This window comes from Pomacea canaliculata, linkage group LG2, assembly GCF_003073045.1.
Source record: "Pomacea canaliculata isolate SZHN2017 linkage group LG2, ASM307304v1, whole genome shotgun sequence".
In the NCBI taxonomy this organism is placed as follows: Eukaryota; Metazoa; Mollusca; class Gastropoda; order Architaenioglossa; family Ampullariidae; genus Pomacea; species Pomacea canaliculata.
The window spans coordinates 3,101,178-3,117,560 of NC_037591.1; the positions used below are offsets into that span (position 1 = coordinate 3,101,178).

The 16,383-nt window shown below is 44.5% G+C and overlaps 1 protein-coding gene across 2 annotated transcripts in view; it reads left to right on the forward strand.

Moving 5' to 3' along the window:
- LOC112557718 (chordin-like) overlaps positions 1 to 16,383 on the forward strand; it is a 54,528-nt gene that overhangs the window by 28,169 nt on the left and 9,976 nt on the right. The window contains exons 1-3 of one of the 2 annotated variants that reach the window (XM_025227721.1): positions 10,214 to 10,518; positions 11,464 to 11,667; positions 12,152 to 12,284. In XM_025227721.1, coding sequence (XP_025083506.1) covers positions 11,581 to 11,667; positions 12,152 to 12,284 — 220 coding nt within the window. In that variant the 5' untranslated portion in view covers positions 10,214 to 10,518; positions 11,464 to 11,580. Of the gene's footprint in view, positions 1 to 10,213; positions 10,519 to 11,463; positions 11,668 to 12,151; positions 12,285 to 16,383 lie in introns of those variants that run through there. The other variant, XM_025227718.1, reaches the window with a different exon arrangement.

The window sequence follows — 16,383 nt, forward strand, 5'->3', positions numbered from 1 at the left end:
AGACAAATGGAAGAGAAATGGGGAAATAAGGATTCTATATTAGAGCTCTTAAAGAATATTCTTCTTTCGTACGTGGGAGGTGCTTGGATCATGTACAATCATAGAAGCCATGTGGACTGGCACGATGCTAAATACTTACCACATTGGGTTATCACAACTGAATAAATAAAGGTCTGCTTGATTACAAACGCCGTTCTTATGCGGTAGAAAATTAAAGAAAGGGGGACAGAGGAAGAAGAAGAGCAGAGCAGAAAACCGCAGGATGAATCTTTCATCTCGCAGTTCCTCCCTCTTCCTCACAACTCCCAGGCCTACTCCAACAAAAATTTCTCCGTGTCAAAGTATAATGCCATGTCGCAGCTGTGAAAAACAAACTTGCAAATATCCTAGAAGAATAACACGGATGGGCTTTGAAGCTTGGGCTGAGAGGCTTATCTGTGATGAGAAGCATTTCAGCGTACGCTAGCGCTGGGAGGGAGGGTGTAGGTGGTGTGACTGTTACACCTGTCGGAATCTACGCATGAGGCTTCACTGTCGCCTACACTGCGCCCTCACTTATTGCGCGTAGCACGCAAAGGTGGACTCTCATTTTCTGAATTTTTGATGCGGTTTTGGAGTGGAAACTTAAGCTTATGTCATGACTGAATGAAACTTTACTTTGTGGAATCGGGTGTTTAGTAACCGTTGTGGGAGAGTGTTTGCGGGGGTGTTGCACCTCGTGGTGTCTCGATTTGTTTGGAAAACGCAGGGGTCTCGCTTGTTGGTCTGTGTTTATTATGTAACAGAAGAGGTAGAATGACGGTTGTGTGTATGTGTGTGCTGGGGGTTTGAAAGCAAGGGATGAAAGAAAGAGGCAAGAGGGGTGGGTGTACGAGATTTAACACGTTGTGTGTGATGTTGCGTGTGTAGTGTGCGCGTAATTCACGTTGGTCAGAGCGTGTGTGGTGTGTGTGTGATGTACGTGTTAGGTGGCCTTGTTATCATTATGTATCACCAGCTCTTCTCGGGCAGATGCCGGTTAGTCCTGGTGTCTGGAGTCTGATACGGGGGGTCATGTCGATGGTCCCGATGCCCTGTCTTACACGGTCGTGATGCCTGTGTCTCAATGCATGTCGATAGTACGCACGTGTCCTTCCGGATTTTCATCCAGGCCGCTACAATGTTTTTATTATTTATCATGCCTCAGAAAAAAATGAGCTTTGCAACGTTAATGAACATGATTTATTAGCAGAACAAGATGCTTCACCATTTACCTCATTGTGTGTGCGATTATTCTTATTACAATTATCCCTTGATAGAATTTATTATTACAAATTAAAACATAAAGTTGCTGAGATTTCATTATCCTCACCCCAGCTCATTTTCACGGGGACAGAACTTGTTAACACAACTTCTCTTAGAGAAATCTGTTACGTGTGAGTGAAGACCAGGACTCTTCTTGTGACTTCACTGAGTAAACCCTGTATCAGCATCTTCAGCATCTGAGCATAGAGAACCCAAATAAAGGAGCAAACACAAGTGTGTAAACGATAGTTGGACTATATTGTGCTTCTTGTATTTTATCTCCGACCTTCCTTCTCTCTCTCATTGTCTCTCTCTCTCTCTCTCACACACACACACATACCCCACATACACCACAACATACACAAACACACATATACACTTATCTCATCGACCATCCCTCACCCTGTCTGCACGCGCACACTGCACGGCCAATGAATGCGCAGATTTATCACCAAGGCAACTGCGCCTCCCCGCCCTCATGTAGTATGATCAACGCCCCACTTTGGTTGCTTCAGTCGCGGCGGATCATCAAAACGGATAGCCTCTCCAACGGGTTGCAGGCTAGAGAAAATACCGCAAAGGGCCACGCCGCGAGACGCACCGACGAACGCGGCTCGCTGTCGCCAGCTGCGTTCAGCTTCCGCGCCGCACGTTGCGCATCTACTACATGCGCAGTAACAGGAGATAAGCGAGGCAGTGAGGCACCCTGCTTTATTAGATGTGTCGGTACACGTTAACAGCAGCCCACTGCGAGCTCTCCACCTTGACCGTTTCCTGTTGGCAGGTTTGCTCCTCCCCCCGTTCCAAGCCGCACCAGCGCGTTTGTAATCTTGTCGGGTGACAAACCCGGGCAATCGCCACCCGTCAGATTGTGGTGTGTATGGCCGGACACCAATACAAATGGGCCAACGAATCGTCAAACAAACGTGTTATCGTTTTTAGCCACCTTCCGCCGAACCACGCATAATTGACGGGGATGTTCTGGTCATCCCCGAACTTCGTTGTTGTGAAGTTTTACGTCTTGTGAACGACCTAGCCCTTCATTTTCTAGCACGGCGACATTTCAACGTACAGAGAAAAGATGAATCCTCCTGCTCAACTTCAACGAATTTTTAACATTTTCAGCTCATCATCAGCTTCATTCCAAAATTCTCCATCTCTCACGCACCACCACCCCCGGCCACCACTAAAACCACACCGCGTTTAGAAACCTGCCTGCACAATTCCTCACACGTTTCATAAGCTTTTTCTCTTCTGCTCACGCCTATCGCCGAAATCTCTTTCAATGACTGCTGTTACTCACACTCTCCTCGTGATAGGTGTTCAAAACCTTGTCAAATGGGCGTAACACCCCGATTTATTTTAATATGCAGACGCGTTTGTGAATGGAGCAAAGCGCAGGATGGCGGCGAGGAAGAATAAGTGACGGACGAACGCAGACCGGGCAGGAGGAGAAAGAAGGGGAGGCGAGCGCTTACGCGATTCAGCCCAGCGGAAAATGAGAGGAAGGGAAGCTCGAGCAATTTTGAATTAGCTGACAGCTTTCTCATCACAATGGCCTGGCCAATCCACATCCCGCGCCCTGGCTTGTGGGAAAGGTCTGATGTGTGGCGTTTCGAACATCGATGACTCGGTGTGGGAGGGACTGGAGGAGTCGCGGTAAATGCGATGATGTGTGTGTGGTGTGTGTGTGGTATGCGCGGTGTGTGTTGTGCGTGTGAAGAGAGGCGTGTGTGTGGTGCGTCTGTGTGCGGTTTTTCTAGTTTTTGGAGTTCATGATGACTTTTTGATGGCGACTTCATCACAACCACAAAGGGGTTAGCGAAAGGCAGGCCCGCTTTACATGGACTCCCAGTATATTCATGGATATTCTGCATAAATGTGGCAAGCTCTTTGTCGAGGTGAACATGAAGTCAAAATAAAATCATGATTATTATCTGTGGAAGTTGCGCTGTACGTTGTGGCTGTGCATGGGGCGTTGACGGTGTGGTTAGTGTAGGATACGGGTATTAAACTTGCCATCACATTTCTGTGCACAATCCTTTGGGTAACTGTTTCTACAAAACGTTTGCCTTTTCATAGTATAAGGCAAGCTTTATCAAAAGTACAACTAAACGTTCCTCTATTCCTCTACTTGGATTAACTTTGTCAGCGATTCTGTCTGCATGTCTTCAAACCTCTTCGTTCGTTAATTCATCTTTGAAAAGCTGCATGCCGTGAGAAATTTGAAGAGGTGGACTAATATTATCTCTCGTCGTTGGTAATTTTGTTTTTCTAACCACGGGCTGTTCAAAGAATGATGACAATGAATCTCGTAATAGTTCGGTTCGGCTGAGGTGGGAGGCAAAGTCGGTTCTTGAAGGCATGGGTGGTCTGTAGTATCCTGGCGGACAATGAAGAGAGAGAGGACGTTTCTGTGAATAATGGCAAGGAATGCGAACCTCGGCCCTCGACCGGACTCTTGACGTCCTTTTCACGGAGTTCCATTGGACCTGCCCCGTGGGCTGTTGGTGGGCGACGTCAGCTCGGGAACCTTTCCCCTCCACTGTTTCACCTCATCGTAACATCTCCACTTTTCGCTTCACTTCTCTTGTCCGTCACCCGCAAGGTGAATGGGATAATCCGCGGTTACCGGTGTTATTGCTCCCCTGGCCGGCCTCCGGAGATGCTAAGTCCCTCAAGTGTGAGCCACCAAGAGACTCAGACCCTCTTCAAACTCCAGTCACAATGTCCTTAGTGTCGCTTCTTGTATCAAGTGCCAGAGTTCGCAGGCTACCCTGCCTGCCATTGATAATAATTATTTCAGCGTGTGGTACGTTTTCCTTTTTCTGTTTCCTCCCATCTGCCTTGTTTCTGGTTCTTTGTTTTGCCCTGGGTACTTGTGTAGGCCACACGTCCTTTGCTCCCTAATGGTCTCTGAATTTCGTCTGTCGCTGATACTTCTGTGTCACGTGTATTGAATACTTTTTGTCTCGAATGTCTCTCTGTCTACTTACACTTCAAGTCACTGATTTTGTTGTTATCTTTCAGCTTGAGAAAGTCCTCGTTTTGATACTTAGGTCTTCCTAGCCTTTTAGCTACACTAGAATTTATTTAGCTTGCCTCTGTTTTTTATTATTATTAATTATTATCGTACAGTGGAAATAGTCGGTTAACGAACAAAAATTTCGTGTTCGGATCTGAACCACACGTCAGTCAATCATTCGCGTCGAGACACATCTAGCTCTTCTTGAGTTCCTAGCAACCGAGTCGATTACCAAGAGTTTTTAAGGAACAGACACTGACAATACCTCAAAGCTTAATGTTTAAATGCTTCGTTAATGTTTTGTTTATTTAACTCCATTATATTGTATTATAAACTGTTCTCATTACACTATATAGATTCAAATATTAGCGAGTAGTTTTTATTAATTTATTATTATTAAATAAAAAAAATTAATTTCATTATGAGAAAATATGGGCTGACTACAGATAATGTGTTTACGACTTTCCAGCGAATTGTGTTCAGGATCTACCTCCTGTGCCCCTTAGCGTCGTCATATGTACCCAGGGGTGGGTCGTTGGCGGAGAGTGGTGTACACCCCGCTGGCCACGTCGTGCTGGCCAATTAAACTTGTATTAATAAGCGAGGGGGGCTTTGGGTCTGACAATATTGCCTCGAACTGTCTGCAGCTTTGCGCGTGTCTACGTGACCTGACCAGTCAATCAGACCTCAGGGTGAGAACTGGCGGGGATTAAGGTGGCAATATTTCTGGGCAGGTACTAAAGATAAGATGACGTGCCATTCTGTATCGCCAGGACCCGGGCTGGCCTGGCTTCGGTAAATCAGAGAATTTTTGTTTGGCATTCCAGCATTCCGAGGACGCGGAGCCCGCCATTTTTAATCTGCGTTACTACGAAGGAGCAGCTGCTGGTCAAAGATGTGTTTGTGCTCCTGTTTATGTTGCTGCTATGGCAAAGATTTTATTCTAAACAACAAACATGTCACTGAGAGTACAGCAAGCTGGTAGAGTGTTTTGCAAATATATTCCCGTCTTTGTCATTATTTGCAAAACATAGCAAACCTATCAGCTTGAGAGTATACAAAACTAGTTTGGGATTTATTTTTTTACTTTACAGGGAGTGTAACAGTCATGGTGATAGAAAATATGTTGCGTTGTGGCGTAAAAATCCTATCATGCCAACCATCACAGAGAGAGAGAGAGTTCATTTCATCGTTTGCAATTTTCCCAACGTCCCGGGACACACGCTCCCGTCGAAGACATCTGCGGGCGACTCGCGGTGTGCTGTGACAGGTACCCGGGGTCATGCAGCTGTGAGTAGCACCCGGTTCAGGTCCGTTCTGAAAGCGCAGGCAAGAGGGACGTTAACGACACTGGAGTGCAAACGGCGACCCCTGGCTCCCGTTGACCTTTTGTCAACGTTTCCTAGGGGTCGTCTTGATGTTTCCTTAAGCCCTCGCGCATGACGTGGTGAACGAGACGGGAGGACGTGCTGACGCAAGTGTATTGACGGGCAACGACAGGGTCGGGGGAACGACCGAGTCTGTAAAGAGCCAAACTACAGCACCGTCCTCTTCCTTTATACTTTCTCTACCAGACCTTCCTCCATGACCATCATTCACTCTTCTCTTCCCTTCCCTCCTTTCACTTGTTGTGCGGCTTGAGACTAGTCCTTGGCTATGACAACCTGCTCGGTGCACTTTGGTCAGACCTAGACCCGGTCCTCCTCACTAATCTTTGTTGACGGTTGGCATCTACGAAGAAAGATAATTCCGCAAGTTGTCGGTCCGGAGCGCACAGTGTAAGAGTTGTCTCACCTTGTCAGTGAGTGCGCGTGCTTGTCTGGCGGCACATCAGTCACGTGCTCTCCTCATCACTCAGTGTCTGACGAAAGTTACGGACCCCCATAACCTCTCATGAAAATGCGCATGTTTAAATTTTAAAGAATTTTTTTGTTTGTGTACATATTTGCATATGCACGCAAATGATTATTATAAAATTTTTATATTTTCTTTTTTTTTTAAAGCTGTGTAGTAATTTTTTCATATTTTCAATTTCCGTATTTTTCAGGGGATAAAATCACGAGGCACACGTTTCTTTCACTTTAAACGCTTCATCGTACTAAACACATCTCCGCCTGCATATTTGATGTCTATGAGTCTTTATCTTGACAACAAGCCTATTTACTTTTAAAAGCCTGCTTCAGGTCAATAAAGAATTTTAAAAAAAACTTTATCATAAACCGTTAACTGTCGTTGTTAACCGTTTTTCCTAACAGTCTAAATTCCACTATCATCTTCTCCACTAGCACCAACGGTGCTATCGTCTGTCTCTATGATGTATGGTACTTGCTGGCACTTTGTTATATCTTTTATTGAGATATCTCCATAATTATATAAAAGTACCCATAATTACTGTGTTGAAGTTACGGGTATTTTTCGTTCTCAGATATTGTGCATTTGCGTTTCCTTTTAATAGTTCTGTTTCTACAATGAGATGTAATTTTTCTGGCATATATTTTCTTCGAGTCTCACTGTTTATGTGTACAATTATTTTTGTAAATTTGTGTCATATTTTCTGGGTTCATTATACTGTCAAATCAAATTTGTAAACAAAGTTATGACTAATTAAGTCAGCTAACAAAGCCAGAACAGTTGCTACATACTTATATTCGCCCTCGGCGGGTCCCAGTTCTTTGATTAAATACTAGTACAATAATCTTTGTTAAGTAAAGTACTTGTATACATTAGTCATTACACCAAATATTTGTACACCAGCGCTTGGCGCCGTGGGGTGTTTAAGTCCACATCTCCAAGACCAATTGAATTAAATATTTACCCACTAGTCGCGCTGGGTGGATCAACATCAGCAAGCCTCATTATATTAATTAGAGTCTTACATAGTCGGTGTACGTGAGTGATATATTTGTACCCATCGGGGTCATGCCTGGTATAAGTCTCTAGATGTCACTTGAATCGTCGGATTGTGTGATGCCAGTAACTTTTATCCTCAAGTTGACGCAAGAAACAGAAAGATTTTGTTTTTCTATCCCATGGTCGCGATGATGTCATTGTTCTGCTTCTAGAACTTTAACTTTGAGATAAAACTTTTTTAATTGGACATGTTCCATGGCAAGGACAGAACAGGGTGTCCAGACATATTTTTCTAATCCCACATGGCATTTATGCCTGGTTCCCACGGGATGTTTCCCATGGATTTCCATGGTATTAACAATCCTATGGACAACACTGAAAAAACCAGCTACTTCACATACAATAGGATTCAGAGGAAAGATTTAAATCCTTGATGAATGAATAACAGTAAATTTATTTTGCATATCAAGTATCGACTACCATGGAAATACAAAGTGTGCTGTCCATCCCATCATCCCATGGACGTTTGGGTTCCCATTGGACAACACTGCGGATTCAAGTGAAGTGGCTCTCTGACTGTAACCTGGATAACACCGTGTCACACCTCCACTTTGCTGTACCAGACATCTCAGTGTTCGTGCGCCATCCTTCCCTCCACATCTCGGCAGTCTCGTTGGACACATCAACACAGGGTTCAGTTTGTGTGGACCATCAACAGGATCGCCCCAAGACTTACTTTCAAAAGAGTCTAATTCTCCCTCCCCACCCCACACCTCCACCCGACACCCATACGTTGCACGTGTCGGAAGATGGAGAGTGCTGTCGTCAGCGAAATGGAGGCATACTAGTGCATGCTGGGAGGATGCCACGATTGCCGACAGGATCTGAAGAGTTTCTCAAAGGGAGGCAGCTTCGTTTTGGATAGAGAGATGAGTACTTGCATGAGATAAGAGAACGTATTTGTTATTGAGAGCAAATTGTTTGGAGTCGGGTGCCAGAACCAAGCAGTTGCCTCCCTGCTTTTCTGTCCGGTTGTATAGGTCCACGTGATTTTCTCCTCCTTGCAGACTTTAGAAGTATCACTGCCTACTTTTTATGACCTATACTTCGTGTAGTTCCACTTTGCTGAAAGTTCCTCTGATTATTTTGCATCATTCTCATCTGGACCTGTTCCGGTCTTAGAGCAGTCTCATTTACAAATGTGGGACCTTCGACTTCATTTCAGTTGGTATTATCTACACATTCTGTAACAATCTTCTTGTTTAATGAATGTTTTAAATAATAAAGAAAACAAAAAAGCTCAACAATAAATCAAAAATTTCTTTTGTACAACAGAGACAAATCCGACTGTGTTTTAAGAATATAGAAGTATCGTACGTTTCTGATTTCTCACTTCCGGTGGCTGGGAATGGCAAGCCAAGTGTAATCTCGCCAGAAGATCGTTCCGCGAGCCGTTGAGGGAAATGCTTTTGAAGGAGGTCACGGATGACGACACATCTCCATGCGATTAGAAAATGATTGTGTCAGAGTGCGGATGGGATGCGATCTCCAAGCCCTGGGTTTGGCGTCTAATCTTACAGCCCGATGACATTCAGTGTTGCGGATATGTTAATAGATTGAAGGATCGCTTTGAAAATGCGATTTCATATTTTATTATCAAAATTTTATTGTCAAAATATTGTGAGGAAAGCGCACGTTAGACTGACAACAATTAATTTTAACATTATTGCACTTTATCAGCACATGCAAATAAGGTGAAGTGAGTCAGAAATGAGATCTTTACATTTTCTAAGTTTTGGGTGACAATACTAAACGTGTATCACGTAAACGCAACATAGTTCTTTCAGAATGTGGAAATCCGTGAATTAATCTTGTAATGGGCTCAGAGTGTGAGTATTGGTGAATTAATTAGTGAATTATACTGAGCTCAGAATGAGGGAATCAGTGAACTATTTTTCATAAAAGACCTTACAATATCGTAATCAGTGTCTTAAAGAGCGCTCGGTTACTTTAAAATAATTTCCCATCCGGATTGGCGTTGTCTTACATATGCGACCTCCACTATTGCACATTAACCTCATCTTCAAACGAAAAGATCTTCGTTAGTTATCGAAGATTTTCATTTTTCGTGTCTTGGGAGAACAGCAGGTTGCCTGTGTTTTACCTACCGCTGTACTTGTTGGATGCTTAAAATCACGAGAGCTGTCAGAAGAAGTGAGAATTCACAGAATGTCGGGGAATCAGTAGATTTACTGCTGTGATACCAACATCCTCCCTCCAAGGTTGCTACCTACCTACCCAGTAAATGTGTGTTTGTTGCCAGTTGATGTTTCAGCCTCAAAGTGTTAAGTACGTGAGCATCCTGCTTCCTGTAGGGATGCTGCCTGGTATACTTGGAGGTTACTTGTGAGAAACGAGTGTCTTCTGTTCCCTCACAGTTATTATTTGGTTTATTGGTTGTGTTTATTTCTGAGCGCTCCGTTGTTCTGGGTTTCAGTTCCTTTAGTGTTTGCTTACAGAGACAAGAAAGAGAGAGAGAATGATGAAGCCGAGACAACATTCAACACCATCTTGGGCTCCGGCAGTTAACTATTGTGTAATTAAAGACATCGAATATTATTTTCTTTGATTTCTAAACGCTTCAATGAAAAGTCCAGTGTAAACACATTCAATCCTCAATTTTATCGCGTATTTTGTGGACCCAACTACCAATATGGCGTCTGATGGCATCACATGTCCTGTTCACAAAACGTTTCGCTGGATGCCTATGCAGAAAGTGACGAACGAGAGGACGAGAGGACGAGCACGCAGGGCGAAAGAATTCCCACTGACTGTAAAGAAATGGCGCGTGTTTACGTTTGCCGACTCCTGCAGGCGAGGACGGGCGGCCATAAAGGCGACCTTTCGCGCTGCCATCAGCACCCAAGGTGTCGTGAACAGCGGTAGTGAGTCGAGCCCCCGACTTGCGGTCGCCCATCTACCAGAAATCCTCCACCTCCTTTTTTTTCTTTTTTCCTTCCTCCTTTTTTTTTTTTTTTTTTTTTTTTTTTGTGGTATCTTATTGCCCACGAGAAGACTCTTTTGTCGAAGATGAGGCCTTATGTGACGCTTAAGAAAATAATGGACGGAGGAAGACGATAGTCGACCTCACGCCAAGGTAACCGCCGTTTGATATTAAACAGACATAAAACGCATATGACGCGGGGGTAGGTTGGGGATGGGGTGACGGGAGGGAAGGTGTCCGCGGAGACAGGCGGTTAAGCTCACAAAAGAATGTAACGACCTGTTTGGCAGAGAAGAAGACACCGTGGAGATGGCACTCGATAGCAGTGGGAGCAGCACTTAGTCCTGGCACTCAGGTGTGAAACGAACGGTGCTCACCCAGCTTGTTTATTTGGGTAAACACAAACCGCTGTCTTGTTTAATAGATCCTGTCTGTCTGTCTGTCTGTCTGTCTGTCTGTCTGTCTGTCTGTCTGTCTGTCTGTCTGTCTGTCTGTCTGTCTGTCTGTCCCTTCTTTCTCTCTATCGCGCGTGTGTATGTCTGTGTGTTTGTTTGTTTTTGTGTTTGTTTGTTTGTTTGTTTGTTTGTTTGTTTTTGTTTGTTTGTTTGGTTTAGAGGTAAATGAATGGGTAGATGCATGTCTGCAGCCACACAAATGTATTAGGTACATTGTCTAAATCCTCGTCGAAGGGTTTTATGTGGTGCATGGAATGGGGATTGAAGATAGAATAACACTGGTGGGAAAGTATTAAAAGATTCTGTTTTCTGTTTCCAGTCTCGTTTTTAATCCATCAAAATACAACATTTCTTTACTTTTTACGTTCGCGAAACATAAATAGAAACATTGTTAAGATTTCTCCTCCCTTCCCCGTCTTCCGACTGCTGGTGCTGGTGTTTTCTAGTCTCATCTTTTCTCTCCCTCACTCACACTTGTCCCGAGGCTACTCGGAAGTAATCACGACACATGATTAAACCCCTTTAGCAACACTCTACTCAAGCGCGCCAGCTTGTGGTGATGTTTTCAAGATGAGTGTAACGAGGGGATTTGGCCGGCATATTTCTACAGATAGCTTTCTCTTGTCATCTAAAATCCCCTAAAGCTTTGCTGAAAATGCCAGCAAGTGCACGAAGACAAATGGGAACAGAGGAACTGAAACGAAGATGAGGGACATCTTGCATGTGCAAGATTGTGTGTTTGTGAGCGTGTGTGTTACAGAGAATTTTGTATGGTTTGGGGTAAAATAATGTGTTTGTGTACGCTTTCTGTTTGTGTAAACCCATGTTTTCCCATGACTGTGAAGTGTGGGGCATGCCATGCAGTTTTGCTCCAATGACTCACGTGTGTCGCCGTTTTCTGAAGTCTTCGCTGGTCTTTCATCGCTCTCATTGCCGTCACAACATACCTGGGCTTTGTCGGAATGCGTGTACAGGACTTTCCGGTACAAGAGCTGTACCTAACCATACTTCATCTCCGCGACGACCACTTCAACCTCTCGTCCAGTCATGTAATTAAGCGTTGTACTGAAGAAAGACAAATTTTCTTTGTTGCTTTTCGTATCAAACCCTCCTTTTCTTCTTTTCCGCCCACCTTTCTTCGGGTTCCGCTTTTTATTTATTTGTTAATCTCATACTGTTCCTGAAAAATACAGCCATGACTATTTGTTATTTTAACGTTATTAATGCTTTTATTATATTTTATTTGTTTTCTACTTTAATTTCTCCTTTTGTTTCCAAGCTTGCGCATATCATATATGTGTGATCTTGTACGCTTGAAAATGTGAGGGATACCTTCGCAAACTTTCACATACGAGCATGCGCAACATGCATTTAAATTTTAACTGATTCGTCTGTTATACTTACCTATGTCCATACGCTCGTCCGTCGTCATTACATATAGTGAGGCTTCATCACAAGGACCTTCAATCACGTGCTACGTTGTTTCCTTAGCAACACAGTACAGCTCTAAATGCCTCGTATCTCTGTGAGCAGGTAGACAAGAAAGGCATCGTGCAACCTGAAGGAGAGGTGATGTGCAAGAACATCAAAGACCTGTGTCCCAAGCCGACTTGCCTGGAGCCTGTCCTCCTTCCAGACAGGTGCTGCAAATCCTGCCCTGACACAGGTAGGTAGTCGCCGGACAGTTTGGAAGAATCACTCAAAAAAACGTTCATGAAGATTTATTTCCGTTGTCTAACTGTTTCACGAGCTTGAAACTTCTCATTGATGATATCTTGATGTGGAATAGAGGAACGAAAGGTTGATATGTCACGTGGTCATTACGTCATTTCCTTTTTTTCTTTCAGTGTGTTTGTGTGTTATTTTAGCAAGTGAAGGATATGTAACTGTCTGGAGTATAAGATTTCACACACACACGCACACATACACACTTGCAAAGGTCGGTGTGTGTGTGTGTCCTGTATTCATGGCGACGGTCACATCCTCGTGTGGCGCAGTCACGGCACTGGATACATTCCCTTAATACCATAATGCGCCCCTTTAGCAATCTTGGCTTTGAGGTTTTTGTGTTGATGTCGGCTAATATCATCCTTTCAGAATGCTAAGACCATATCAGGCTTCTTTGTGCGCGGACAGCCCCAGTCAGTCGTCAAGCCACCATGGCCTTTCTCCCCCTCCGCGAGGCGTCTGCTTTCTGCCGTCTTAATTATTATTTGCCACTCGGCTTTTAACGGGCTCACGACCACCCAGACAAACGCGAGGATGCCAAGATGTTTACGTGATTCATAGATGATTGAGGCCATCATGACATGTTCTTTGTCATTGCCATTATATTCAACGCTTGCATCCTAATCATTTAATTCGTTTGCGTTTTTATCTACCATCGTTGTTAGTGCTGGTCACTTTGATATTCAGGTGAACGTCGTTTCTGTTAATGACATCTGTGGTTCATGGCGACGGTCAATGGAAGTCTGGTCCTAATGTTTGGCCATTACCAGAGTCTGCAGTTACCAGAGTTAGTTGAGAAATAGACCTAACCCAAACCTACCAGGAGTCCCGTTTCCCTGACGAATTCGCGGGGTTTTAGGCAATTATCGCGACTACAGTAAGTACAGCTGATGCTTAAGTCGTTAAAGCTTCACCAGAGGTCTTTCGAGAATGATTTATAACATGACCGAACACAGGCACACGTGACCTGCATGTTTGGGGAACGATTGACTTCTGTGCTTGGATTCGACAGTAGAAACAACATTGACGATTGTGTTGTTATTTACTTATTTACCATTGTGTTTACCCATTTAAAACGTGTGAGGAGAGTTCCGTATTTCCCCTACAAATTTTTTTTAATGTATCCTGCGCCATGAAAATAAATCTTTTGCGAATTCGTTCCACGACCCAGGTATCGCACCTCCTTTGTGGTTGGGAGAAAATCTCCGCAGTCACCTCCAAATCCTTAAAACGATTCGTTGAAGTTGTAAACATCGGGCGGCTGTTAGGTATTGAAAACACTTCCGATCCTCCAGACGACGCGGCAAAGCTCCCGCTGGATGCGAGGCGTTCTGGGTCAGTTGTTAAAACGCTGTGAAAACTGCTTCTTTGGCACTTGTCACTGTTCATGCCGTGCTCTCTGTCCTTCCTGGCTCCTTTCTACACACCTCACTCTCTCCCCCCGTCAGACGGGAGGTTTTCGTGACGTCGACGAATCAGCCAGGTAAAAAAAAGACCGACCGTTCTGCCTCCGACCCTCTCCGCCAGGGGCAGACAAGAGGCTTTTCATGCAGGCCAGACCTGACTCACGACAGGGCCACACGCACCCAGTCTGTCGATAGATTTTTCCCCCTTTTTTTCTTTATCATCTCCCTTTGAATTCTTTTCACGCCAACAGTCGTGAAGAGGTTTTCAGGGGCGTGAACTCGCGACAGTCTTCAAACCGTGGAATAAAAGAAAAGCAAACACGGCGAGAGTCGCCGGCCGTGAAGAGAGATATGACGGGGCGAGGTGCGAGAGGTCAGGCCCGACGTTACATCGACGTTGCTCGAGAACACCATCAGGGCCCGCAGGCCCAACAAGGGGCAAGTAACCTGCATGGAGGACGCCAGCAAGGTGTGGGAGGAGAGCGGGGGGGACCAGACAGAGACAGGATGGAGAGCTACGAGTGGGCGGACAGGATGTGGCAGGGGTAGGTGAGATGGAGGAGTGGGGAGAAGGGTGTGGAGGACACGTTGCTGTGTGGGTGGTCATCGATAACACAGAATGAAAGTCATCGCTGTCGGATGACGATAATTTCTCGCGGGAGACTTTCAGTAAAAAAAAAAAAAAAAAAGCAGCAGATGCATATAAGCAGTCACGTGACTTTGTTTTCAATACATGGGAACAGAGCGCAACTGAGATGATGATGATGATGATGATGATGATGATGATGATGATTGCATCGGAAGGGCAAACAGCAGTCACGTTTAATATGAATTTCAGGGTGGATTTTTCCTTTTTCTTCTTCTTCTGCTTCTTCTTTTTAAGCTATCGTTTGACATGTAGGTGACGCATCTACCTATATATCACAGGTCGGTGGAATGCCGGCCATGTTCATTCATTGTCACTAACAATCTCTTGCTGGGCTGTACGAACACCCTGGGGTTATAGGGGGATACCATGAGATTACTCAGGAGGATATTATAAGCTACTCAGACTCCCCACAGACTGTGCATGTCCTACAGACTCCCAGGTATTGTTTAATCTTTGTGCTTGAACACCGCGATTTATTACCATTTCATCCCCCCATACCCAATCCACCCGCAAGTTGCATCTGTTCTAAATACTTTACTAACAGGTTACCTATCCCCTGTTAAGTACATCTGCTACAGTTATATCTTATCCCCCACTATCTCTTTATTTCCTTCTTTCTGTCTTTCTTTCTTCAAGACCCTCGAGGCTGACTTCTGCACATGCTGGTTTTATTGTGAAGAAAAGCAGGTTTCTCGTCTGGGTCAGTATTTTATTTCTTTAAAGGCTAACCTGAACTAAGCCACCGACTGCTTGTAAGCAAAGATAGAAAAGACGCTGCTTCAGAAAGATTTTTATAAAAATTTACTTTCAGCCATACACACAAGCAAACAGACGAAAAATAAATGTTGGCCATGTTTTATTGTCAAAAAGCGCACATGTGGTGGCGCGCGGCTCGTGTCGCCAGAACGAGGCTGAGGAGGAGTGTAGGGCTGTTGGGGAGGAGGAGGAGGAGGAGGAGGAGGAGGATCTTGAAGCACGCGTTCCACAAGGAAGTATATTTGTGATTTGCCCTTTGATTAGGGGTGCTACATTTGATGTACACGCAGTGTGAGCGTTTTATCTTTCTGGGCCATTTCTTGGCTTACTGCTCAGACAGATAGTGGGACGAAAACGGTTAAATTAAACCGCAACCTCATCCTGTGCACAAGCCCGCCCTCTGGCGGCGAGGTGTGAATGGCTTAGGAAAGGGCACACCACCGTCGACCGGTGAAGATGATAACGCGCGATTTAAAGAAAATGGAGCAGATTCCTTATCCGCTGAGGATCTCCTGGCTCGAAATTTTCTTGATAGTTGTACCGACTGTTCGAGAGTCTGCGAGATAGCGTGGCCGTATTATCGCTTTTCGCCACAGAAAAGTAAGTCTGGCAAAACTTGCGACTGGCGAAACCTGGCCATACACTGGCCATGAATTCAGTTTCCCGCCAAGATAAGTGGATCCACCCATCCACCCCGACCCCCAACCTTCCCACCCCCTGAGTACAGCTGGTTTGAAAGTTCGAGCTTTCCAATGATGTCGTCATACCTGTCTTTGATGACTTTCACCTTGCTTTCTGGTGGTGAACACTTCATTTTTATTTATTTACTTTTTTTTTGGAGAGGGGAGAAGGGATGGGGTAAGAGTGTGCAAATCTCGCCTAGCAGTCTGCCAGAAGTCACATTTGTTTCTGACTTGGCAGAGCTCACATCAAGGTATTGCATCCCTGTCTGAGTCATTAACCCATTTTGTATTCGAGATAAAACTTACAAACGTTATCATGCACAGGTATCCTCAGACAGACCTCGTTAGCGTTTGGTCCTAACTCTCTCATTGAATATATATATAGTTGTACAACCGTGAATATACTGGTGTGTTGTGTGTTTGGACATTGCTAAATTTTTACAAGTGAGAAAAAATAAAATTTTAGCTCACTTTCCACGTTTCACGTGTAGAGTATTAAACTGAGACATTAAAAGTCCCTTTTTGGAATAATGTTCAGTTTTA